The following is a 27,873-nucleotide window of genomic DNA, read 5'->3' on the forward strand; positions in this document are numbered from 1 at the left end:
TCTGATGTCATGAGACAAGGTTAGCGTTAAAGAGCTGGAGAAACAAGATGTTATTAAAGTCTATCATAAAAACAATACAACATAATTGCATTAAAAACACAGGTTCTCATTAGATTACTGAAGTTAAGCAACATGTAGCCTGGCCAATACCAAATGGGTGACCATTTGAGAAGCCTAGGCATTTTATGTCATCTTCCCATGACCGGGATATACATGCAGCAGGGGACCACTTGTGAATTTCATATTCCCTGTAAACTTCCTCCTTTGGAAGAAGGGCTAATACCACATTATGTATTACCAGTTCATTTTTAGTTTTTAATGAAAAAAAAATATGGGGGAAAAACATTCTGAAAAAGAAATATAATACAAGCATGTAAAATACGAAAAAATACTATTTAATTAAAAAAAAATTGAAAGAAAAAAGATAAATTGTTGGCAAGTAAACAAGTTGGGCAAAAACAATGCGACAAATAGTAAAATAGTGATGTTTATTTTATGAAACCTTTACAAGAGTTTTGGCAAAAATGACAAATTTAACCAAAACTTATCCATTTTATTCTACACCAATTTTTGGACAGAAAATTATAAGACATAAGAATCATTCTTCTTCTTCAATAGCCAAAATGCCATGGTTTGAGTTTTCATCTGACCTTCATACAAAATTTTATTTTTATTTGAAAAAATAATTCACTGACTGGTCCTGAAAGTTAATCACATTGAACAGATATTAAACAAACCTAACTGAATGTTTGGTCTCAATAAATTTGTAAGGAGTATGGGGGCGGGACGTGGCAATCAGTAGATGCAGAGGTTAGCAATGGACACGTTTTTAACTACGTGTGTATATGCACACACATGTCGATGTGATTGTTATATATATATATATATAATTTTGCTTCTTTTATAAAGAATGTAATATTTCATCAATAGAATAATTTTTTTTCTCTGATAGGCTACATCAGAAAGTTGAAAATTTTAAGCTCACATGTTGAAGAAACTTCCAAATATCGAGTAAAGACTATCAGGAAGAAAAGGTGACTGAACAGACTCATCATGTAAGTATATAGTAATAAAAGAAAATAGATAACTTGGAAACAAAGTATATATATAATTTGGAAAAAGTAAATAAATAAATAATCTGGAAAAAAAAAAAAAAGATTTAAAACACAAGACCTATTAGTTGATATTAGTTATAGCAAAAGGATATTGGAAAAACTAACTTGGGCAATTAATCTTATTTAAAAAGAATCCAATAACTTCTTATATCCGACTATAATCATAAAAAAATACAACCTAAATAACCAACTGATATACATACAAGTGTATATTAAATTTAATACACAAATATATGTATTGTAACCATGAGTTCAGAGCAAAGGCAAAACAAAATGCCAACATGCTTATCATCAAGACTAACACATACCGATGAAAACAAAAATGTCAGGATTACTTAGAGATAAATCAATGATACACACACATTATTATATATATATATATATATATATATATATATATATATATATATATATATAGATATCATACACACACACACACACACACACAAGCACAATATCTCAACATTAAATCTGAAATTATTAATTCCTATCCACATCAACGATACTTGATATATTCCAGGAATAGAGCAAATAATAAAATTGACATAGCTGGCCCACTTTGGAATCAGCAACAGAACAAAACTGGAGAAAATTTTATATAATAGATATATATAATGCCGATTTATCTTGTGAAGTAATCCTGCATTTTCTATGTTTATGTTTGTATTAATATGCATTCATCTTGAAGATGCATCTTGCCTTTTCTACTGGGAAACCAATGGTAGAGATACATGATTGTGTTGTCAATAAATAAAGCTCATAGCCCGTCTGTAATCTCCACAATGGAATATACCTTTATTATAAATATGATGAATAAACCCCAAAATTATATTTTTTGGTTGGCTTCTAAAATATTGCCAATAAAATCCAACATTAAAAAAAAAAAAAAATCAATTTTAAATCATTACCGTGTGGTTAGAGATTCTGGCAGCCGAGGAGGAGAAGACTTTCATTCAAAGATTTAGTGCTCATCACTTCAAATCACATGCTAAGCTTGAAGACAGTTCAAGTATAGAAAAGTATTAAGAATGCAACTTCCCTGATGCCATGTTCCCTTGAAACTGACTACATTTTTATAGATCAATTTCAAACACAGAACCTTGATACCAAACTTTTGTAGTATATGTACGTGTGTATGTGTGCGTTTTATTTAATGAAAGTTTCTGAAAGTAGATACATTATATTTAAATGGGAAGAATTTTTTTCAATTATTTATATTTGATGTGTATAAAACTAATGATCTGAAAACAAATAGCTGGGCCACCAACAGGATACGGTCTTATGTCCCTGCCAACAACTCTGCATTTTTATCCAATGTTATTGGGAGTTTGCTTTTCAAGCCACTGATTGTATACACAGCAAATACACACACATAAAAAACAGTCTTCCAGTTAAATATAAGATATCTACTTTTATCAGAACATTTCACTAAATAAAATGTTATATCTCACACACACACACACACATCCTGCAAAACATAAGATTGGGGAAGGGAGGGGGGAATTAAATATGAATTCATTTTTATTAAAAACAAAATTTGTTAACAAGGGTGGATTAGATTGCCTCCAGGAAAATCAATCAAGTTTTTTTTTTTTTTGATTATTTTGTACGGGAGTGGGGAGGTATGAAGGGAGTGACGCCCATTTTAGATGGGACGGGGAGTCGGTTCTTATGCTGCTGGAACACAGTTTTTATTTACCGTAGAACAATGCAGATGACTGGAACAAATATGCAACAAATTGAAAATAAAAAAAAACTAAAAAAAAAAAAAAAAAAACTGCACGTTCCAGGGTTGAGAGTCAGCGCATGTACAAATTCACAATTACAAAAATAGCAATTATTTCAGCTAATAATTATTTTTTTTCTTTTTTAAAATTTCTTTTTCAACATCTGTCTCTAATTTGCAAGCATTATATTCGTAGAAAATTTTTTTTTTTTTTTTTTTATTAGTCTCGGTTTTGTTATAATTCTTAAATATAGCGGGATGTAATGTATATTGATTCATTGTGTTCAGCTGAAGGCCACTATTGTCTTTAGTTTTTTTTTTTTTTTATAAAGTAGTCTTGAGCTTTATCCACTCCTCCCCCAAGTAGCTATTTTCGCCAATTGCTTTAATATAAGTAGTCATCCAACTGCCTGTGGTTAAAAAGGCGGGATCTTTCAAAATCCAATGTAAAAAAAATAGAAACATGAAGAGTCCAGATGTGAAAAAGTGGTCCATCAGATGTGAATCTTCTAACGGAACTCACAGAGTGTTTATCACTATTGCAGCAGAAAGCCCAATGGGAAGTGTCCTGCTTGGTAATCCAGGAGGCTTCATCCAATGTAGAGTTTTGTCACCAAGTTTAACCCCCAAAATTAGTTCAATCCCAAATCTCATGACTGCATGTATATCTATATATAAACGCAGACATTCATATTCACATTTTCTTCAGTCCGATGGATGTTCAGGACACGAACGGTTCACTTCAAACCATCTGTCAATACACCTGCAAACAAAGAGAAACGTTTCAATAATCATTGTAAAAATAAAGCCTTGAAAATTTTTTCAAAACTAAAGTGAACATTTTCACTTCAAAGATTTGTTCATTTCTTTACAACAGATAAACTCTTTAGTGTATTAAGAAATCATGTGACCTATTAATTTTTCAGCTTGTTAAGGAATTCTGAATGACAAATTGATAGTTGAATATGATTTAATTTGTGCTCAGTTTTGCACTGAATACTAATCCTATTAATCCGTAATTATGCATTGAATGGATACCACAATACTTAATTAGTTGCACCTTATAACAAAAGTACAGATAAAATATCAGCCAGATTGATTCAGTAGTTTCTGATAAAAAAAAAAATGGAAGAGACGGACAAAGAGAAATATAATAAAGATAGATTCATTATATACAATTAAGTGAACACAAGTTGCTATTTTTTTTTGTCTACACTAGGAAATTTTGTTGGGTTCATATCTTTCCTCAACAGTAGTGATATATAAATAGATCTGCCAAGATTTTGACTTTACATATCAGATTCCATAGCCTGTGACACTATCCATTAGGACAACCATGCATTGTTGACGTGTATTTCTAAAGATCAAACCTTGGTCTATAGTGGTAATGCACTGCTAGTTAGTTTGATTTGGTTGTTTTATGGCATATCAATCCTTTTCGGGTTATTTAATGCCGAATCCAGTTATTTTGGAAACATTTTTTATGATTCAAGTTCTTTATATCTTCAAATATTTATTTGTAGAGCTTGGTTTAATTGTTTTACGACACATCAACCCTTTTCGGACAATTCAATGCAAAATCCGCTATTTTGGAAACAGCACTCATGTTGCATCCAGTTACCCTGTAGAATGCTTCTATTCTTTAAGCCCCTTTGCATCCTCAATTACCAGTTTTCAGCGCTCGATCTGGTTGCTCTATAGTGGATCCCATCGTTCCTGCTCCTCACCCTGCAGAACATGAGCTCTGCAACAGGAGAGGGAAAAGGGCTACAGTACTAATGTTTGGTACATTTTAAACCAGGAAACCAGTCAGGAAGCGGGGGAGATAAACCAGAAAAAAAGAAAGGGAAATAAGAAGGGGGGAAAAGGGTGGGTTGTTTTTGGTTTTGCAGAATAGAATTAAGTTTTGCAAAATGGAGGTAGAAAAACAAAAAGCATCAATGTTGAGTGCATTTTGTCTCAGGAAGCCAATATCTTCAGACAGTCTAATCTGGTAGTACTAGCTGTTAGTTAGTAAAGACAGAAGTTCCCTGAACTTACTATACCCACTCTTGTAATCACACAAGCATCTGCTCTATCGTGTGCTCCAATGATATCAAGGTAACAAGACTTCTAAACAACTTTAACAGCTTTGCCTTCCAGATATATTTTCTCCACATCTGAGTTTTCATCCAACTCCATTGTCTTACACTTCTTACACTTACAAACTAGTTATCCTCTTTCAACCCAACTAATTCTACTGCACTTCTTGTGCACCCAATGCTAATACAGCAAAAAAATTAAACTGCACTTTATTCCCTTTCCACAAAATGAGCAGGAAAAACTTCTCTCTTTCTGGGCGATTTATGACACTACAACCACTGATCATTGTCACTTTGGTTTTACTAACATTCACTCCCAGGCTTTTTTCTTTCTTTTTTTTTTTTTTTTTAAACTACTTTTTCACTTCAAACAAGGCGCACAATGCCACTTAGATTCAAGGGGCTACTATTTGGGATCAAATTTCCAGAATACTAGATGAGGTGTTGTGCAGCAAGATGTTTGTTTACATTACATTTGAATTTCTGAATATCAGTACCATCAGAGAAGCAGGGACTCTGGAGGGAATTCCAAAGTCTAGCAGTTCAAGGGAAGAAACTATTTTACTTTCCATACCATTCCTACAACTTAACAAATAAGTCTTCCATTGCTTCTGAGGCAAACACTAAATCATCAGTATAAAGTATCTCTTCCAGACAACTCATACAAAATTCCCTGGACAATAACACACAAATCAAAAACAGCAAACTCATTACAAAATCCTGATGTACTCCTACTTTAACATCAAAGCAGTCACTAAATGTGTTGTTAATTGCACTCATCTACATCTGGTGAGAAGTCACTCCCTAACCTCTGATACCCCACTCTCTGCACCCACAAACACAATGGACAGAAAAAAAAACAAAATGTCAATATCTACAATATCTTAATTCTTCACCCATCTCTATGTTTTCCCATAAAAATTAAATAATTTTAACAAAATAAAACAAATCCTATAAACTAGCTCACAATATTCAGATGATTTGCCAATAATACTAATTACCTAATTACACTTAAATAAAAACAAAAACATTTGGTAGTAATGGTTAAGCAAAAAAGCATGTTTCAAGTTCTACCCCAATTCATACATTGGCCTTGGGGGGAAGAAAACATTTTGCCAATTAATTATATGAGCAAGATTTTTAACAAACTTTTGCTAAAACGATAACGAACCTGCTTGTGTGGGTCGTGAGATATACCTCTTTCTTTATCACTCTCCTCCCATTTCAATTTTACTTTTTTTTTATAGTCAAATACTCTTAAACTAATCAATAAACTGCTAAATCCAATCGCACTCCACACGTTGTTTTATATGTTTATCACCACTACTGTCGTTTTTCTGAATTCAGTATCTTTATAAAGAAAAAAAAGAAAGAAACTAATTCATCTCTGCAGAAAAAAAGAAAAAACAAAATGGAAAAAAAAGTTTAGACCCAGCTGATATTTTTCTGTAGAGTTTGGTTAAAAAAGAAAGAGAGAAAAAAAGCCCCTACCTCACTAAATGTCTGTTTTTCTTTGTTTCTCCATTTTCTCTTCTCCTTTTTTTCTCGATTGGTCACTTTTTCACTTTTTTCTGTGCAAAGTTATGCATGCTTTCTTTCATCTTATGTTTTTGTCTAAATTATATCTCCATGACAACATTTGTGAACAATTTTTGAGTCTATATTTTTTTCCTTTTTCTCATTTACATGTAGTTTCTTGCATTAGATTTTTCTTCGCATCTTTTTTTTTTTTGTCTATATTTCTCTTTATGGTTGTTATGGTCAAAACTGGCCCTCAACATCATTTGTGAAACCTTTTTTGTCTATATCTTTTCACTCAATTTTGCCGGATCACATCCTGGTCACAGTACCAATGTGACACCACATGGTTTCCCACCAAAATGCCTACTGGCTCGTTGTTCTCTACCTATTGGTCATTTGGTCACTCGTCACACCCTGAATTAAACCTATCCTTATTTCTCTTTGTCTACGGTAAGAACAAATTCCTATCTATTGATAAGTCCTTTTACTACTTGCTTAACCTACTTCCTTTTGTCATCTATCCTTTGTTCTTTTCCTGCCCCTCTTCACTCAACGACTCCAGTTGAACATAGCGTCACAGTACTTTTGTGCAAGGAATCAAAATATGACACTGAAATTTCCAGAAATTAATGGTTTCCAAGTAATTTGTAGTTACTATAAAAATTTCATGTATGCATTATAAAAAAAAAAGTTAAATTGTAATACATGTATAAGAAACTGAAATCTAATACTAAGATTTTTTAAAAATGAATATATTGCAAGATTTCTTTGATATTATTGCAGATTAACACCTTTTGCTAAATCGCTCTACCCACCTCACCCAAATATGTGATTCTCTCTCTTTTTTTTTTTTTTAGGACACATATGAACATACTGAAAAACTTGGCAGAAATGATAAATTTAATATAAAAAAATTTAACGTGAAATAATCTTAGAGTTTAGGGACATTCCAACGTTTTAGGGCAGTTAACGAATTTTTTTTCAATGAAAATATATCATGTGCACTTTTTAATAATTTTTATTTCAAAGACAATTAGGTGTCATTTTAAGAGAGTCTTTGTAGAAGGAGCAGACTTGCTACTCAGACTTTGGGTTAATGGTAGCACAATGGGGAATTATGTGTGAACATCCTGAAAACTTGTCAGAAAGAAAAATTATTTTAGAGTGGCAGATTAGTTTAATTTATAAATTTCATGTAAAATAAGCCACCATTTCCATGACATGCTAGCATTTTAGGATTGTTAATCAATACATTTTTCTATGAGAGACAAATTCGGCAGATTTTTTTTTTTTTATTTAATTTTTTTTAGACACAATTATGTGTGGTTTTAAAATAGTTTGTACAATGGAAAACTTGCCACTCGGTCTTCGGGTTAATAGTAGAGTTATGGAAGAGTTTTTATTTTGAAGTGGGTATCATTCAGACTTAGGGTTAATGGTGGGTTAAAGGAGATTTTTGAGAGTGTCTATTTTCACTGAAAACTGCTTGAAATTATGGGGAAGCTAGTACCAAAAGAGAAATCAACACAGAATTATCATTTTAATGCATAAAAATAATATAGACATTTACTTATTACTTGGGGTAAAAAAACTATTTATTTTTCATACCTCCCCAATCTCGTACAAAAATATCAAAGCAAAAAAAACAAAACATGTCATGTTGGAGTCTTATTCTAAAGACAACAAAAAACCCAAATGGACCAGTTTATTTTATAACTCAACAATAAGCAAGATTGCTGTTTTTTCTATTTTCCAAAATTCTTCACAAGAGAATGGTGCCAAGCTGTTAAGCACTGTTAGGATAAAAAAATCTGATGCAAATTAGTCGTTTCATAGCATTAAAAGTTATTACTTTCCTAAAAACCTTCAAATATATTATGCACATTATTTATTAAAACATGAAAGGATATTCATTTTTGGAAAAAATAATATTTTGCAGACTTGAAGGGTTTTGGCTTTTAAAATATGACTATTTTAATAGAACTACCTTCAAATCTGTAATCATCCAAAATGTTTTATGATTAATGGGTCGTGTTTTGGCCAAATCAACCTCATAATGGAATGGAAAATGAAAGTAGCAATACACATGAAAAAATTGAAATAGCTTGAAATATTTCAATATTGGTATGCATAGAAAGAGCTTGATGAGCTAAGAAAGAATCTTTTTAAATTTTTAAAATCTGATTAAAGTTAAGGAAGTTATGGCTATTTTTGTGCCTCACACGTTTGGATATTTTTCCCTCTTTAAGACCATATGCGTTTCGTCACATTTTTTACACTACTTTTTCAGTAAAAATGTCATATCTTTGTTAAAACACAAGACTAAGAAATGAAATTTACCATATAAGTGTATTTTTGTACAAGGAATCAGAATATGCAACTGAAAATCTCCCAAAGTTTATGGTTTCCAAATAATCTGCAGTAAATGTGCATAAATATGCAGCAATTCCTTAAAAATGCCATGTATCCATAAACAGAAAAGAAGTTGGAGAACTCAAAGTTGAATTGTAATGTGCTTTATGTACAAAAAACTTAAATCTAAACATAAGACCATTTAAAAATGAATATATTGCAATATTTTTTTGGTATTATTGTAGATTACCATCTTCTGTTTAACCCCACTCAACTCCTTCTGACCCCCCCCCCCAAAAAAAAATGTGATTCTACCTTTTTAGGAAATTATGTATAAAATGCCATGAAAAACTTTAATGAAAGATAAACAAATTATTTTAGAATTTAATGTAAAATAATTTCCTATTACAGGTCATTCTAGCATTTTAGGGCAGTTAACTGTTTTTTTTTCTATGGGAAAATATGCATGCTTTTTTTTTTTTTTTTTTTTTTAAGATGATTATGTGTAGTTTTAAGAGGGTTTCTATGCAATGAGAATATGGGGAGGGTTGCCATTCGGACTTTGAATTAATTGTAGGGCTAAGGAAAATTATGTGTGAACATACCGAAAACTTGACAGAGACAAAGCTAACAAAAACAATATTAGAGGGGGAGCGGTTAGTTTCACAAAAATTTAATGTAAAATAATTCATCATTTCCTGGCCATTCTAGCATTTTAGGACAGTTAACCAATTTATTTTTATGTGTATTTTTCTTTAAGGAAGGATCTATTTTTTGTTTGTTTGTTTTAGATGCTTGTATGTGGCTTACAGAGGTAATTTGTTGGGAGGGGGGCTTGCCACTCGAACTTAGTGTTATTGTTAGGGTTAAAGAGTGTTTTAGGAGGAGACTTGCCACACATAATTTGTATTAGAGGTGAAGTGAAGAGAGCTTTTTTTCAAAGAGAGCGTTCAAAAATTTGTTGATTTCTATTTTCGAGGTTGAAGGTGTTAATTCCATAGGCCGTTTATACTACGCTGGAGCAGGCTGTAAAAATATCTTTCGCTTAATAAGTAGAAAAAAAAAAAATAACGAAATAAAAAGCTTCCTAATTGTAGTTTGATGTGTTTTCTAACTGCTTTTAAAATTTCAAGAATATTGATATAGATTTTGAGGGTTTGTATTACTATACACAGATTCGAAAAAGTTGTCAAAAAAACAAATATGTAACAAATAAATGTTATCAAAAGCAAGTTACTTTTCTACCTAACTGGATAATTTTTTAGTGTTTTTATTTAATGTAACATGTTTATTCAGCTTGAAAACAGTGTTTACCGATGTTTTGGAAAATTTTAAATGGCGCCCGCCCGACTCTCTTGAAACGGTAAGTTTGGGGAAAAGAGTTAAAAATAAAAAAGTAGACAAAATACTGCTAGAAACTCGCTCAATATATGTTACCGTGACATAGGTTGACATATATTCGGTGAGTTTTTAACAGTATTTTGCATAGCTTTTCTTTATTTTTAACTCCTTTTCTCAAACTTACCATGTCAAAGAGAGTCGGGCCGGGCGCCATTTTTAATTTTCCAATACATTGGTAAACACTATGTTTTTCGAGCTGAATAAACATGTTACATTGAATAAAAACACAAAAAATATATCCAGTTTGGTAGAAAAGTAACTTATCTTGCCTTTGATAACATTTATTTGTTATATATTTGTTTTTTGACAACTTTTTCGAATCTATGTATAAACGAGATTTTGATACTTATTTTGATTTTGAAAAAAAAAAAAAAAACATTTGTGGCTGTTCGCAGTAAAACATCGTTTTAATTCGTTGTTCAAAACTAATTTAAAGAATAAAAGTGCATGCAAGCTATATATCTACAAAAGTTTTTGTTTTTTTAACCATGTTTTTAAATTTGACGAGCAATGTGAGAAATTGCAACAGATTCATAATGCCGAATTGGTTGGGATTGTTGTTATTATACATTCTGAAAACCGAATAGTTCTAAACTAATGTTATTCTGATAACAAAATAGCTCTCATTAAACATATAAGAACATTTATATTCATATTTTCATGTTTTTCTTAATTCGTTCTTGAATAAAAATTAAAGAACGCGTGTTGTTTATACACTGTGCTATGGCTGATTCTACAGGCTGGAGCTGCTGCTGCTTCTAATAATACTAACTTCATTTGACCAAATTCGAGAAATAGAAACAATTTTTTTTTCGGGTAGGTCCTTTTAAATTATCAATTACCGCGGTCCTACTCAACATAAAATAATACTTTTAATTGATAAAGATAGTAAAAAGATTGATTTACTTACTACTGGGTGTCCGAAGAATTTTTTTTTCAAAATGTTCAATACTCGTCATATTAAAGTCTTATTTTTAACACGACAAAAAAAAGAAATGGTCAAAAATATTTCGGACACTTGACAGTATTAAGATTAACACCTCTTCTAATTGGTTCCCAAATTTCATGACGAAATTCTTCATACAATCACGGTACGGACCTTTAGAAAACGGGGGGGGTCATTACAAAACCTTACCGAAAACGCCATTTTATGACGTTCACATTTTTATCACTTTATTTGCTTAAAACTCTTAAAATATATAATGTACATTCATACTTATTAATTCATTTGAAAGTATATTCATTTCCGAACAAAACAGTAGTAATTTGAAGACTTGAAGTGCTTTGGTTTAAAAAATATGGCTATTTTAGTAGAACTACCTTGAAATCTGTGATTATCCAAAGCGTTTTTTCGTCCGTGTGTATTACTAATGAAAGGACATTAACAAGATTCTTCAAGGCTTGTTAACTTAAGTATATAAGAAAAAGTATATAAATTGCTTCACTCATTTTGTATGTCTGCTAGTTCTTTGTCAAAGTATACTATGCCCCTTGTTACTAGGATATCTTTCTTTGCGATCTTCTAGCTCCTATTTCTCAAAAAGCCACCTCCTACTAATGCCTAAAAAATTATTTTCTTCAAATAGTGGCTCCAAAGCCTAAAGGTTCCATTGTTAAAGTTAAAAAAAAAAAACAGAATTAGCTATGATCAAATCTGTTGGTCTAATTTGAGTGCAGATTCTGTTGTTTTACGCGCAACAAAAACTAAAAATGTCAACCTATTGAAACAACTGCCCTACTTTTGATGAACACCGCCCGAATACAATAAAAATAACATGATGCAAGGCAATGCATAAAAAAATTTAAGAGAAAAAAGAAAATTTATTACAACTTTCTTTTTTTCTCTCTTTCTCAGAATTTGTTGCAGAAGTTCTTCATAAAAAGAATCTATTACGAATGCCCCAAAATAGAATCTGTTCAAAAAAGTGGGAGAAAAACAAAAACATCTTCTGCTATTTTAATTTTACACAACATGAACTGTCGGCTTGGGATGTACAGTTAAAGTTATGTAGAAGCTATTAAGCCATTTTCATTAATATCCTCAGAGAAGGTATGATCCCTATTCCCCCACCCATAGGAGAGACTAGGATCTCAAACCTTAGAAAAATTAGCCCAGAAAAAGAAAAACAACTATTGGCTGTGGTTAGGGAGTTGATTCATTGTAAAAAAAAAAAAAAAAAAAAAAAAAAAAATTCAAGATGTGAGAAATTTAAGCTTCAAACTGTCGCTGGTCAAGCAAGCTCAACAACTTTCATTCAATTATTATATAGAAATTTTGTGCTAACTCTTTTCTTTCCAGTTTGCAAGTTCTCCTAATCAGTTTCTAAATTGCATGATAAAATTCCTTAGAGGCGGCACAACAAACCTTTAAAAAGCATACTCGTTCTTCACAATTGTGCGAAAATGATCTATTAACATCCACCCTTACTTTACTTAACTACTCAAATCTCTCCAATTATATTATGTATTGATTCATATAAAAATATATTCATTTGCAAACAAAATTGTGATATTCTAAGTACTTAAAGTGCTTCTGTTTTTAAAATATGACCATTTTAGTAAAGTTCCCTTAAAATCTGTTTTGTGGTTGATGGGTAATACTAGACAAAGTTCCTTCAAACTATGACAGTGTTTGGGTTTGTTTTGAATAAAAGATATGCTGCTGCACATTTCTGAAAAAGGGCCTCAGACTCGATTCAGATGTCCAATGTTGTCAAGCGATAGGTAAAGAGGGAGGCTGCAGGAAGGTCATACATGTGACAGCAGGACTCAACTCTGTGTCACTCCTCCGAGAAGTGACATGAGTTTACCAGTCCCAACAACTGGCTTCCCAACTCCCCTAATTGCAACCCTAATAACTATTTACGTGTAGACACAGTTGAGAATTATACTAACTGTACTTCCAGCAATACCAAAGACGAGCTGATTGCTATGATCAAACTGGTGTTTAAGTGTCAATGAAAGGATACTATGAAAGCTACTTGCTCTGGGGTCGGGCACTATGAGGTGGAGGCTTGGGACCAAGTTTTGTTAGCATGAGCCAAGCTGTATTCTGAAAACGATCCTTGTAGAATTTTGAGAATATCAATTATTAGCCAAAATATGACTATATTTCTTTCCTTTCTAAAAAAAAAATGTTAAATTTGTCTCTACAACCTGTACAGTAAGAGAGCGTGAGAATGAGAGAAACTTAAGAGTAATTTATTGAGTTAATTACAATATAAGAATAATTAAAATAAATCTTTTCACAACCATAATTTATAAACCACAAAATATTTTAGTGTGTATTTTTCATCATCTATTATATAAATCTCACATGCCTGTTTAAATGTATATATGTCTGCCTAAAACTTTTGACAGAGGCGACGGATTTTCACGAGATCAGTATTGTTTTGAAGCTTGACTCTTCCGATGACAAATATTGAAAAATTGGCTAAAAACATTAATTCCTTCACCCTCAACTGGGCACTTTTCTACAGAGAGAGGTCGATTTTTTCTGCCAATATTTTCGAAAGCCATCCCCTCTTTGATTGACTAGCCTTAATTTAAACCTTTGTCACTTCCAGTTTGGCAATGGATGCAATGACAAAGACATTACATTTTTTTTTTTTCACATTCTTTTCCTCCTTCGACGTACCGGTTCGAGCCTGCCTTCCTCCTACCACTTTTTTCTTCTTTTTTTTGTTTAACACACACCTCCAAACACCCGGGCAATGCCGGGCATCCAGGCTAGTTAAAATATATAGGAAAAAAGCCTTTGGAGGAGAGGGGGGGGGGAAGAAAAGTAAAGTTGATTCAGCTTTAGTATAATAATGTGAATTACTACATATGCTCCTTCCACCTCTCGCTGGTTTTATAAATCAGTGGTTTTAGTAGTTATGAACTGTACCAATTCTGCAGAGAATACGAAAAGGAAATAGAAAAAAAATGAACAAATACAAAACTAATACATCAAACGACAAAAATATGGAAGGAAAATGAATAGAATCATAAAAACAATCAGATAAGGATATTTTGTTTAGTTATTCTTCAAAGTCACAGTTTGTTCACACCATTTCAATAGTAACAACGCTTGCATCCGACATCTTCACATTTGCTGTTCTCATAGTTTCACTTTAAATTATTTATTAATCCATTGTGTTTCAATCAGAAAAAAACAAGTAAAACAATAAAATCTTTCTTCTGTCATTTTTCCTAGACTATGTACCCTTACACTGATCACACATTTTTCATAGCATCATATAGTTGCATGAATATACACGACCATTACAAAGTTGAAATGGGATTATTGGGATATCAAAAGACAATGTATATAAATAAATTTCAGCTAGTTAAGATGCTATTTCTTAAATACACTTGAATGGCAAATGAAAAGAGAAAAAAAATGTTTAAACTCTATTCAAACTATTGAACAGTTAAAATAACAAAAATAATTTTAATGAAATGCTTTGATTCCATTGCAGATTTTCTTGTGATAAAAACTTGTGAAATAAACTTACATTTTGTGGTAGACACACAAACATGGTAGCCGGGCTATAGTGTCTCCTTGTTTGAGATCTTCAAAACATATCACACATTCACCTTTGTCTTCAGTTAAAACATCCTCTGGAAAAAAAAAAAAAAATTAATTTGCAGGTTTAACTTTAAGAAATAAGCATTTACTCTCATTGTGTGTGTGTGTGTGTGTGTATATATATATATATATATATATATATGAGAAAAAAAATTAAAACCAAGTTGAACTTTACAATCAAAATTTATTGTTCGACTGAATACTCCAAAAAACAATTTACAAAGTCCTTATTCTGCGGAGTTTCAAAGAATGCTATTCTTGTTATTCTTCTCATCTTATCAGAGGACATAAAGAAATAAGGACTTTGTAAATTGTTTTTTGGAGTATTCAGTTGAACAATAAATTTTGATTGTAAAGTTCAACTTAGTTTTAATTTTCTTTGTCTTATATAATAAGCTCTACTCTCTATTGCGTATTGAGCTTTTTAATTCGGTCGGGATAAAATTTTCTATATATAAATACTGTTATTTATATTCGTTTGAAGTTTACCATTGTGTATATAAGGTAAACACTACATCCCTTTGTTTTTATTAATATATATATATATATATATATATATATATATATATATAGTGCAAAGTTTTGTTGAAAATTCAAAGACTCACGTTTTCTTTTTTATAGCTTCGTTTATTTACTGGATTTTTCCATTACAGCTGTTTCATTAATGAGTGGCAATTTTACGATTTATGTTTCCATAAAAATATCCTGTCGCCCACCAACTTCTTCAGATGTTTATCCATTAGATTTTTACAACAAATGGTATATTTTTAACATGCTGAACATCGTATTTGGGTAAAAAGATTTCCACAGCCATGCTTCCTCACTTCCTCCATCTTTTGGTGTTATGTAAAGATAGTTTTTCATTTTAACCCGTACTTCTGTATTTCTATTTTTTATTTATTTATTTTTGTTTTAATTTTCCCTGTTTTTCCTATTTGTTTTTTTTTTTCAATTATCATATAATTTTATTCCTATATTTATGCGTGTTTATTTTAATATTGTTTTTTTGCTTAATGTTTGACGTATCATATTACCCGATGCAGGGGGAGGTCACTCTCGTGGTATCATTTTTTATCTAGGATTACCTCCCTTGCATTTTTTTTTTCCCTAATCTGCTCTAGTGCGTGAAATTAAATATTTGTTTCTGTGCAAACACCCGTGGATTACATCTAGTCTTTTGTTTAATAATTTTTCTTTTGATATTAATATATGGTAAGATTCTTTTATATATATATATATATATATATATATATATATATATATATATAAAAGCGAAAATGTATGTATGTGTGTGTGTTCGCTTTTTCTGTATGTCAACAAAAGGCTTTTTTCAGAGAAGCGGTCCCTCACTTCACAACTTTTTAAAACTTTTTATATCACATATAAATCGTAATATCTCACAGTTAACAACGAAGCTCGCCTGTCTATTTAATTTGCTTGATTTCGGGAAGATAAATATTCAACATTTGTCACTCGCCGCATGTGGGTTAGTCTTCTTCCTATAACATCTTGGGGGAAAAAGCGTTCAGCAGTAAATGAAGATACTATCCCGCAGTCAAACTTGAACTCATTAACTCATTAAAACGGGCACCTGCTAAATCCAAGTAATTAAATAAATTCAAACGCGTTTCCGTTAGTATGTCGTGGTGGGGCAATGGTTAACGTCGCACGTTTTTTTTTTTTTCACACTTTAATTTACAACTTTGCCTCAACGGCTCGGGTTCGATCCTCATACATACTTTTTTTTTTAAACCCCCACCCCCGGAGTTTCCACACACACACCTCCAAACACCCGGGCAACGCCGGGTACCCCTCGCTAGTATATATATGAAAGAAAGTTAAAATTACAAAATAAAATTTACAACATTTATTGTACAAACAAGGAATACAAACTTGAAATGACTAATTCCTTATTACATGAAGTTTCAAAAAGTGGATCTTATCCTCAGAGGAAAACTAGTTAGCAAAATAACATATATAGCTATAATTTTGCTGGTTAGCACAAAAAAATTGAAATCTTCAGAGTTTGAGAAATGTAATGTTCTAAAGACGAATATATAGAACATATAAACTGATACACACACACAGTCCATTATTAGGAACTATATTTTCTTTTATTTGTACCTTTATTGATACTTGAGCATTTCTTCTACTGCAGGTGTTATTCGAATGCAGAAATATTGTGAATAGCATTGTTAAAATTAAGGAACAAACTATTATTGTTTGTATGCCATTGGAGCTATATAGCAAAGTATGCCATTCAGCTTCTGTAAAATTAGCACTCAAAATTAGCAATGTGTATTGAGCTCCATAGAGAGCACAAAGTTTTACTAAATGCTTTGATATAAACAATATTTTATGCTGCAAAAAAAAAAAAAAAAAACTTGAGTGCACTATTTGTTAGTTTCTATATTGCAGTTGGATATTTCTTCAAGGTTATATTTATGTTGAAATGAAATTAAAGTTACTTATAGGAGACCGTGTATTAAACGTCTGACAATATTATTTTACATTTTTAGACTTGTTTCAAAAACTGTAAATAATGAGAATTCATAATCTCTATTTCTTCATAAAATGTCTGACGATTGTTGCATCGAAACTTCAGCTACAATTTCAATCATTTTTTTACTTTCATTATTCGTTCTGTGTTTTCCATACGGAATGCTTAATTATTATAAAATTAGAATTAAACCTAAATTTTAGGTGTGTTATCCTCACTTTCATAATATATACTGTGGTTGGAACTCCTGCTCAAGTATATCCCGTATTGGATTTTTAAAAATTCATTTATTAAAATGTGTGGAGCTAATGTATCTTTAGTTATACGAATGATTTACAATTTCTGATAGAAATTGTAAAGTATGCAGACTCCTTAAGGGAATTGCTTCATTGTTTCTGACGGATACTCCTGTGACATTTGAGGCCTCCAACGAAAGTACATCATTTTATACTCAGCATATGGAAACCCCACCTAAAACCAGACTCCAAATTTTCCATGAATTTATAATTTCTTTAGTGAATTATATTCACAACATTACTTCAACAGATCTTTTCACATTAGAGGTCAAATCATTTTAAGATTTGAATAAATTCTACTTGCATACATTTTTAGAGTTTCTCATGATGGATGCGATTCTTTTTAAATAATATTTTACCATTCTGCACACGACATCCACCACAACAAACGACCAAGAAGTCACTTCTCCCAGCCATTAACCTTGATATTTGCTTTCATCACATTTTTTCTTTCTGATAGATTCATAAAAATCTCAAGTATGCAGAATTGCTGCTCGTGTACCTCCACGATCTATTCTTGTTTCCAACCTCTTTCTGATCTTCAAAACATAAGTGCAGATTATTTTGTTTACATCTACACAGAACACAACTGTCTATGGCAGCACTTCAAAGAGCATTGATGACTAAGATGTTGATTTGCTTTAGAACCCATTTTTTATCCATTCATCATCAACAGTTGCAGATCCTTGTTTTGCCTCAAAAAGACATGGCTATCTTATTGAAGAAGTCCCTTACTTTGACAACATTTCAAGACCGACATTCATTCCAGATCTAAAAATCAAAAACTTACATCCAATCTGTTGTTAAAGTGAAAATAGTTTAAACATTCTGCTCCAGAAAGCACCTAACTCCTGATGCAATCCTCTATGTGTATAAGAGCCAGATACATCCTAAGATGGAGTACTGATGCTACATCATGGGGTGGTGTAACTCAGAGCACTCTTATTTTAACAAAGCACAAAATCGACTTTGCAATCTAGTGGAAGAATGACGTCTTCTGTTCTATACAGCCCCTTTCTTACAGAAAGATTTGTCTTTTTCTACTGTCTTTACTTCTGTGGAAGGTACTCGACTGAGCTCAAATTTGATTCCTCTTTAGACAACATTCATAACAAGAACTCTTTTTGCCATCACAGATCCAAAGAACTTTCCTTGCTTCTTTTGTGTGCCTAGTGTTAGATGAGACTTTCATGAGTTTTTTTTTTAAGAACTTTCCATCTGTGGAACGTATTACAATGAGACTGCTCCCCTTCAGACTACAATATGACAGTCTTCAAATTCAATGTCAAGAAGTATGTCAATCTGTCTTCATAAATGATCAAATCTAGCTCCTATTCCCTCATTTTCAATCCTTTCATAGAATTCTTCATCATTCAACTGATAATTCATCCAGCTTAATCCTTATCCTCTAATGGATTTAAGCCTTGATAAGAGAGAGAGAGAGAGAGAGAGAGAGAGAGAGAGAGAGAGAGAGAGAGAGAGAGAGAACGAGCGAGCGAAGCGGTTTACTATAACCAGAACCTGGAGAAAGATATCTTTTGTATAATCAGAGTGTCTGTCACTCTCTCGCCACTTCTGATCTCCACAGACTGTCTAATAATCCCACCGTTTTTAGACCAACCCGATTCTTTTCAGATCTATTTTTGTTTTATTATGTCTCAGATATTTGAATTAGTTGAGAGTTTATTCAAGAAGTTTGGATGAATGCTAAAAAGAGGTTGTGCAAACATAAAAAATTAAAATTCCACCAATTAATCTAAAATACTAATTGGAAAGGATGTTTGTCTGTCAAAATGCATTCAGATACATGTTCCAATATAACGATTTTAACGAAAGCAGAATTGATCAAAGCAATTTACAAGTGTATATTAAAATTGCTAAACAAGATATTATCTGTGCAAGTTGTGTGTATAAACATAGCTGTTTAAATTAAGTTTTAAATAATTTCATTCGATTAATCTAATGCTCATAAGATTAGTCAATAAAATTTAAATTTCACAAAAAGGCATAATTAAAAAATCTTAATCTCTATGACTATGCCAACACCGAAGGATAAAGCACTGAGGCCCCGACTAGTCATTGTCAAGACTGACGGACTGCATGATAGTGATGGTGATGATGATGAATCTATGACCAGCAACTACCTTTGAGTGACCAGAACTCTCAAGCTAGCACTCTCTATTCAAAGGCATTCAGCTGAGTGATTAGATCCAGCAAACAGTCTCCCACCTTAGACATTCACGTTTGTCTGGATGAGTGATCAGACCCAACATGCCTTCTCTAATCTCAGAGGTATCCTGATCTAGCAAACTTTTCTTCCAGTAAGCAAGCCTCCTGGGTTGTCCCATTTAGTTGAGAGGCTTCTACACAGAAGATCACATTCAACTATCTTTCCTGTAACACTGGCAGCAGAAGAAACCAATAAGTACCTCTTGACTTGTGCGTTTGTGTTGCAATAAACCGTTACTTATTCTTTGCATGTTTAACCACTGTATTTATAATCTTTGCTATGTTTGCATGAGTAGAGTTTCAACAGTAATGCCTCTTTTCTTTTTTATTCTACCTGAATGGATCAGTGGGGATTGCAAATTGCATTGTTATGATGGCTGAATTTATGCATTCATAACCTGAAAGTTACAGATATTGATGGTGTGAGATTCTAAGAAAGCAACCCTGTTCTGGACATGTATCAGAAGCAGAGATATGTCATTGAATTCCTGACAAAAGTGCATTGAGAATGGTGGTGACTATGTAGAAAAATAAATTCTGGAGCACAAAAGATTGCTTGTTTCAATGGTATCAGTCATATCTTCATAGCTGTTCAAAGAATTAAAAAAAAATATATATATAGGAAGCTTTACTTTTGAAACGACCCTCATCACCAGTCCTTAAAAGTTTTTTTGAAATGAAAAAGGTAGAAAAAACTCAATTGTTACTTTAGATACTCAAATTCAAACATGAAATTTTCAGATTAAAATACCAAATAAAGAGGGATGAAGAAAAAACAAATACATGTTCTACTTTGACAATTGTCATGGAGAAAAAAAAAAGATGATAACTTCAAAAGATTTGAGTTCATAAGCTAAATTGAATATTACTTTTGAAAAGAAATTGCTAACATTTTTACAAAAAATGGTTTTTACAAAAAGATTTAAAAGCTCTGCTTCAAATTTAGTATTATATTTAATATTTATCCTCAACCTCAAAAGCATATTTAAAAAAACTAAATTCATTTTTTTTTTCAGTCGAGTAATATTTTAGAATAAGTTGTAATAGCACAAAAAGTAAAGATGAACATAGATGAATTGAGAAATGGTTAAAAAAAAATTGTTTTAGTTTTAATCCAAATCTGGCCCCAGAATGATTTATCCCGGTTATGATAGACAAAGGATATCACAATCAATGGGTTTAACATGAATATGCAGCACACGCAAATGGAATACAAAATGAAATATAATTCCACACTGCAACAATTCACTGGGCGTGTTCAAAATAAAGAAACAAGAAAAAAAAACTCAACGGGTGCACTCAAAAACAATTCGAAAAGAATTCTAAATAGATGTTTTATTATAAAAAGGGATCATATTACAAAATAAGTAAAAAAAAGTTCTAGACAGACGATTTTTCCCCCTTCCATTTATAAAAAAAACAAAAAAAAAAAAAAGACATTCATTTTAAAGCTGTTAGAAGTTTATCAAAATCAAATGCATTCCATGCTCCAGAACTTGCGGGGGTTCAATTGCAGGTTATGGATGAGAATTTGAAAAGTACCCACAAATTATTTTATTATTGGAATCATTTTGGAGATGAGTAATTTGTATATTTATTTATTCATTTGCAGACTTAACCTCATCTTCATACTTGTTGTTTCACGACGTTTCAGCCAACTAATCCTCTGGCCTTCGTCAGGTGGTTAACTGCAACAGGATTTCATTGAGTCTTAATGCATCCTCAGTAATTACTACCTTTCACAGTTGTCATTTCACTATGTTTTGGCTAACTAATCCTCTGGCTGATTTTCAGTAAGATTGAAATTGTTATCCTCAGACAATTTTCACCTAGAAATGTAGATTCAACGCTTCTATCCACTGTACCACAGGCCCCAAAGGGCAATCAAGGTTGGAGTTTTTGGTCTTATAAATCCAAGTTTTTTTGTGATCTTCTATAATCGGGTCCGTATCGAATGGTATTATATATTTTTATTATTGGAATCCTTTTGAGATGATTAATTTTTATCTTTTTTTATTTGCAGACTGTTCGCATTCCTATTCCATTGCGGTTAACAACCTGACAAAGGCCAGAGGAATAGTTGGCTTAAACGTTGTGAAACACCAACTATGAAGATGAGGATGATAGTCAGCAAATAAATACCTACAAATTGTTTGTTCAATAAAAAACAGACAGTACAATCATTAGCAGACGTACAAAATACTGCATGCATCTTTCCCCTCAATAGTATGCTTTCTCATATAGTTTTACAGATTTGTTCAATTTTTAGGTACAGGTTCAGTTTGCTATTTAAGTTTACCCCCTCCCCCTCACATCCTTTGTTAATATTTTACAAAATTGTTTTTTTTTTTTTTTGATAAAAACTCTTCAGATTACTTTGATTAAACACCAAATTCTTAGACTAAAAAAAAAAGACCTTTAAAAACACTTAGTTCAATTTTAAGAGAGATGTTCAGTTTGCTATGTAAATTTGATAAAGTTTTTTAAATATATAAGAAAAGATAAGTGAAGGGGAAATGAGGGGAATCTATTTAGATCATGAAATTTCAAAGCTAAATGTTTTATTTCTGTCTTCACTTATGTTTTCATCTTTATAATTTATTTTATTTTCTATTCGCCTTCTTTTATACCCCATTTTTTTCTATCCGCTATGTCATCATCCATATCTTTATTTTCTATGCTTCATTCTCTATCTATTCCTTATTTTCCTTAGCTATAATCTGCACCTTTCCTATTATTAAGTACCTTGTTGCCCAAATACCCACCTTACTCAACACTCCTCTTTCACCTTTAAAATTATTTCTAATGATCTCCACCCCCCCCTCAATTTCATCTCCCTGAACTTTCCAATTTCTAAACTTGAATGTATATAAAATCTGTGTTGTCTTTCCCCCTTTTGTACAATACTGCTTTTTCTCCTCTTCTGACGAGAAGCATTTAGCTTTGCAATGACATGGCCTATAAAGAGGTTCACCCTCATTTTTTTAATAAAGTTCTGATGCAACTTTAATTATTATCGCCCTATCTTTTCTTATAAATTGCTCCTCTTAATCGGGTAGAGCCTCATCATTCCAGACAGGTTAGCCCATTCTCAAAAAAATCTATATTTTTCAATATATATATATATATATTTTTTTTTTTTTGCGGCGTTTCTTTCTCAGCAGAAATTAGTCAAACTACATTATCTAGGTAACCCAATTCAACACCAGACAAGTTGAACCGTTTTTGGACGGATTCAAACTAGCTCTACTTAACGCCAAAATCATTTAAGAACATTTCCAGTTGGTTTGAAGAACAATGCCAAATTAAAAACACACTTCATAATTGTTCAACCAAAGCAGCTTTAATGAGGCAAACATCATTATGTTGCTTTTGTTGGTGTTGTTACACCAAAGTTTTGGGTTAATTTCCACAGTCTTCTTCAGGTGTACAAAAAAGATGTTTCTTTTAAGAGGTTACAATGTTCCAATGCTTTGAAAAAAAAAAAAAAAAAAAAAAAAAAATGCAACATCTCATAGATGAGGGTACTTGATTGACCAAATAGATACCACTGAAACCTATGAAATCAAGAGCTTAAATGCTATAGGTAAAATAGCAACTCGTGTTCAATTAATCATATACAATGAATACAATACAAAGCGTTTTTGCATTCAATAACCCTAATTTGTTTTGTTTTTGTACTGTACAAACAAGCAAACCAGTTTCTTCTATAAATGTCTGGAAGTTTGAGAATTTAAAACAATACTAAGAACAATTTTCATGAATGAAATCGATGAATATTCAAAGCTATCAATAGAACTAATGAAAAATTAAAGTAGACGTTCAATAGACAACTAAGATTGAGACATTGTATGCAAATATCCCAATTTGGTTGGCTTTATCAATTTTATGACACATCAACCCTTTTAAGAATATTTAAAACCAAAACATTGCAGGATGAGAAGCAATCAATTGTAAACAATAATATAAATTGTTATTTTATTCATAGCTGGTGTTCGTACTGCTCTTAATGGTATTGGGTTCTCAATGAGGAATTTATTCAGACTATAAGAGTATGGTTGGAACTTCTGACTAAATGAATGGAAACTTTAATAAAAAAAAAGAAAAAGAAAAAAAGGAAAAAAAAGGAAAATAAAAAGGAAAAAAAGGAAAATAAAAAAAAGGAAAATAAAAAAAAGGAAAAGAAAAAAAAGGAAAAGAAAAAAGGAAAAGAAAAAAAAAGGAAAAGAAAAAAAAAGGAAAAGAAAAAAAAGGAAAAAAAGGAAAAGAAAAAAAGGAAAGGAAAAAAAGGAAAAGAAAAAAAGGAAAAAAAGGAAAAGAAAAAAAGAAAAAGGAAAAGAAAAAAGGAAAAAAGGAAAAGAAAAACGGAAAAAAAGGAAAAGAAAAAAGGAAAAAAAGGAAAAGAAAAAAGGAAAAAAAGGAAAAGAAAAAAGGAAAAGACAGGAAAAGGAAAAGGAAAAGAAAGGAAAAAAAGGAAAAGGAAAAGAAATGAAAAAAGGAAAAGGAAAAGAAATGAAAAAAGGAAAAGGAAAAGAAAGGAAAAGGAAAAGAAAGGAACAGATAAAAAAGGAAAAGAAGGAAAAGATAAAAAAGGAAAAAAAGGAAAAGATAAAAAAGGAAAAGAAAAAAAGGAAAAGAAAAGGAAAAGAAAAAGGAAAAGAAAAAGGAAAAAAAAAGGAAAAAAAAGGAAAAAAAAGGAAAAAAAAGGAAAAAAAAGGAAAAAAAAAGAAAAAAAAAGAAAAAAAAAAGGAAAAGAAAAAAAGGAAAAGAAAAAAAGGAAAAGAAAAAAAGGAAAAGAAAAAAAGGAAAAGAAAAAAAGGAAAAGAAAAAAAGGAAAAGAAAAAAAGGAAAAGAAAAAAAGGAAAAGAAAAAAAGGAAAAGAAAAAAAGGAAAAGGAAAAAAGGAAAAGGAAAAGGAAAAAAGAAAAAGGAAAAGGAAAAAAGGAAAAAAGGAAAAGGAAAAAAGGAAAGGAAAAAAGGAAAGGAAAAAAGGAAAGGAAAAAAGGAAAGGAAAAAAGGAAAGGAAAAAAGGAAAAGAAAGGAAAAAGGAAAAGAAAGGAAAAAAGGAAAGGAAAAAAGGAAAGGAAAAAAGGAAAAGAAAGGAAAAAAGGAAAAGAAAGGAAAAAAGGAAAAGAAAGGAAAAAAGGAAAAGGAAAAAAGGAAAAGGAAAAAAGGAAAAGGAAAAAAGAAAGGAAAAAAGGAAAAGAAAGGAAAAAAGAAAGGAAAAAAGGAAAAAAGAAAGGAAAAAAAAGGAAAAGAAAAAAGGAAACGAAAAAGGAAAAGGAAAAATCAAAAGATTTGGCACTAAAAAAAAAAAAAAAAAAAAAAAAAAAAAAAAAAAACTATAAAATCAAACCAAAATAAGGAAAATAAATAAACTTGCACAAAAATAATAAGAATTAATCCATTTGTATTGTTTAATTTTACTGTTACTCGTAGTTGTTTGCAGATTATTATATAACTTCTGATTAGATGATACAAGAGTGGAAGATATGAATTTTTTTTTTATTGCATTTCCAAGGCACACTGCCATTTGAGTGGGGGGGGCGCTACTATCTGGGACAATTTGCAGGGATACTATGCAGGGAGTTGAACAGGAAGTTTTTTTTTCTTTTTTACACTTTATATTACATTTGCACTCGGAGAGCAACAAACAGAGGTAAGGCGGTCTGATCCTTCACAAATTTTAATTGCGACCCAAAACAATCGAACAATGTCTTACCAAGAACAATCAATTATTCCTAAAATTCAACAGTACTAACGAACTTTCATAAACATTCAGTACACACATTTTTACACAATGAAACTTGCAGAGTATCTACACCTATTTGTGTTCACCAACAAATGTTGTATCATGTTATTTTACGTTGTACGAATAAATGTTTCTTGTATATTTTTGTAACTCTGTATTTGGTTATAATTAATTAGTCGGAATTATTGAACATGTTCTTATTTTTTTTACAGATCGGTATACATCGATCCCAACAAACTTATGCATGTCAGTACAGTAAGGGAAGCAGGAACTCAGAAGGAAATTCCAAAGTCTAGCAGTCCTAGGGAAGAAAGACGGTTTTAAGACATCTAGCGATCTCTACTTTGTAGGAATGGCATTTTTCTACTTGGGTTTGTTAAGGGTATTTATGTTGAGGAGGTACAAGAACTTGTAGTTTGTCAGAGCATCCACCATTAAAATATTTGCAAAACAAGCCCATTAGGTTGGTGACTCTTTTGAATCCTGTCTAAGAGTGAGAGATTAGTAGCTGATGCAACAGCCCAAATGGGGCATAATACTCCATACATGGGTGAATGGTGGCCTTGTAGAGGTACAGAATATTCTCAGGTGTAAGTAATCATCTAGCACAGAAGAGATCCCACCTTATTTGCAGCAACCTTGGCAATGCCCTCAATGTATCTGTTCGAACTCCTGTTCATTGTAAACATTAAGCCAAGGAATTTGAACGAAATACTTTCAGGTAATGTTTCATTACTCATGGCTATTAGTGGTTGAGAAGGTTTCTTGTAATTATTAATGGAAAGACGCTTAGTCATGGCAGCATTGAATGTTACCATCGATTTTTGTCCCTATTCCACTACAGACTGCCTTGGATATGTGTTCATTCATTTTCCCCTCATGTCTGTTATAGATCATGGTGTCATCAGCAAATATACCCATCTCAGAAAATTTTATCAGGGAGGTTATTTATGAATATCAGGAATAATAAAGGTTCAAGGATCAACTATTGCTTGTCAAATAGCAAACTCTGACTCTTTTCCTTTCAACGCCTTTCCCTTTACGGAGGCCAGAGAAACATATCTCGCATCCAGTGACCAATCCAGAACCCCCCCTTTCTTTCTTTTTTCTCCCCCTCCTTTTCTCAGGCTACCCCTGGTGTTCCCTATGTGACTTTGGCATGGCCTTACGTCGATTCTAAAAATGACTTGACCCTAGCAGCGTCGCGGTCATTTGGTTTCTTTCTACCATGGACTTACATCCAATCTTGGGTCTCAAGTAAGTAGAGATTACGTTAACTAGTATGAATTTCAGAAGTGTTATATTAAATACATGTCAGGAGAACCTGGCAGCAAATGGAAACAGACCCAGTGCACCAAGCGAGTGAGGCGATAGAGATAAAGAGTCAGCTTCCTAGATAAGCACGTTAGAAGATGTCAAATCATTTGGAAATTGCATCACATATTCAGCACAGTTTCGGGCAGTTTGCATCAAGGAGGAAGCCACATCAGACATGCCGAAACAATGTTGGGATCCAAGTTAATCTACTTGGGATTGTCCATTTGTCGACCATTTCTTTAGACTAAGGAACTAATTTTAGCCTATCTTTTTGAAGGAATAAATTTTTTGGTCTCTTCCCTCATGAATGAACTTCTTTCCCCAATAAAACCTTTAAAATCCTCAACGAGTCTCCTTGTGTTTCCATGTAGGAGTTTTATTTGCTTAAGTTAAACAGTCACTGAATGATTTAACAATACAGATCAATGATCACATATGGAAAGGTGACGATCAAGAATGAAGACCAAACTACACACATGTAAAACAAAAAGACTTGTGTTTCCTGGTTGTTCACAGGTGATAACCCACAGCTACACAAGTATGCATTCGTTATAAAATGCACATGCTTCCTTGTTTAATGTTTGTTTTAACAGCTTGTTTTGTTTATGAAAATGAAATGCACATATTTTTACTATTATATATATATATGTGTGTGTGTGTGTGTGAGAGTTCATTCCTTCCTCATAGGTTCCGAAATGGCTGAGCATATCTTTTTCAAATTTCACAAAAAGGTAATTGATATGTCTGACAGTGTTCTTAAATAGGTTTTGTACAGAAATTCATCTGATAAGTATCGAAAATCGATAAAATCTGATCCTAAAAATAGTGTTTCTTATAGATAAAAAAGAATTTTTACAGGGGAATATTTTACATTATACCAGCAAGGGAGATAATAAAATCTTAGCAAATCATTTCTTCTTAAAAAAAAACAAACAAAAAAAACCCAGAATTATTGACATCTGGAGAGGTAGCTCAGTGGTAGAGCATTCAACTACAGATCGAATAACCCCC

The 27,873-nt window shown here is 31.8% G+C and overlaps 1 protein-coding gene across 1 annotated transcript in view; it reads right to left on the reverse strand.

Moving 5' to 3' along the window:
* Window positions 1-469: 469 nt before the first annotated feature.
* LOC145277044 (E3 ubiquitin-protein ligase ZNRF2-like) overlaps window positions 470-27,873 on the reverse strand; it is a 136,437-nt gene continuing 109,033 nt past the window's right edge. The window contains exons 3-4 of the mRNA XM_080128686.1: window positions 14,696-14,801; window positions 470-3,604 (exon numbers count right to left, since the gene is read on the reverse strand). Coding sequence (XP_079984812.1) covers window positions 3,547-3,604; window positions 14,696-14,801 — 164 coding nt within the window. The 3' untranslated portion in view covers window positions 470-3,546. The remainder of the gene's footprint in view (window positions 3,605-14,695; window positions 14,802-27,873) is intronic.

The sequence above is a fragment of the Euprymna scolopes genome, chromosome 1, assembly GCF_053919585.1.
Source record: "Euprymna scolopes isolate OS-2025 chromosome 1, ASM5391958v1, whole genome shotgun sequence".
Lineage (NCBI taxonomy): Eukaryota > Metazoa > Mollusca > Cephalopoda > Sepiida > Sepiolidae > Euprymna > Euprymna scolopes.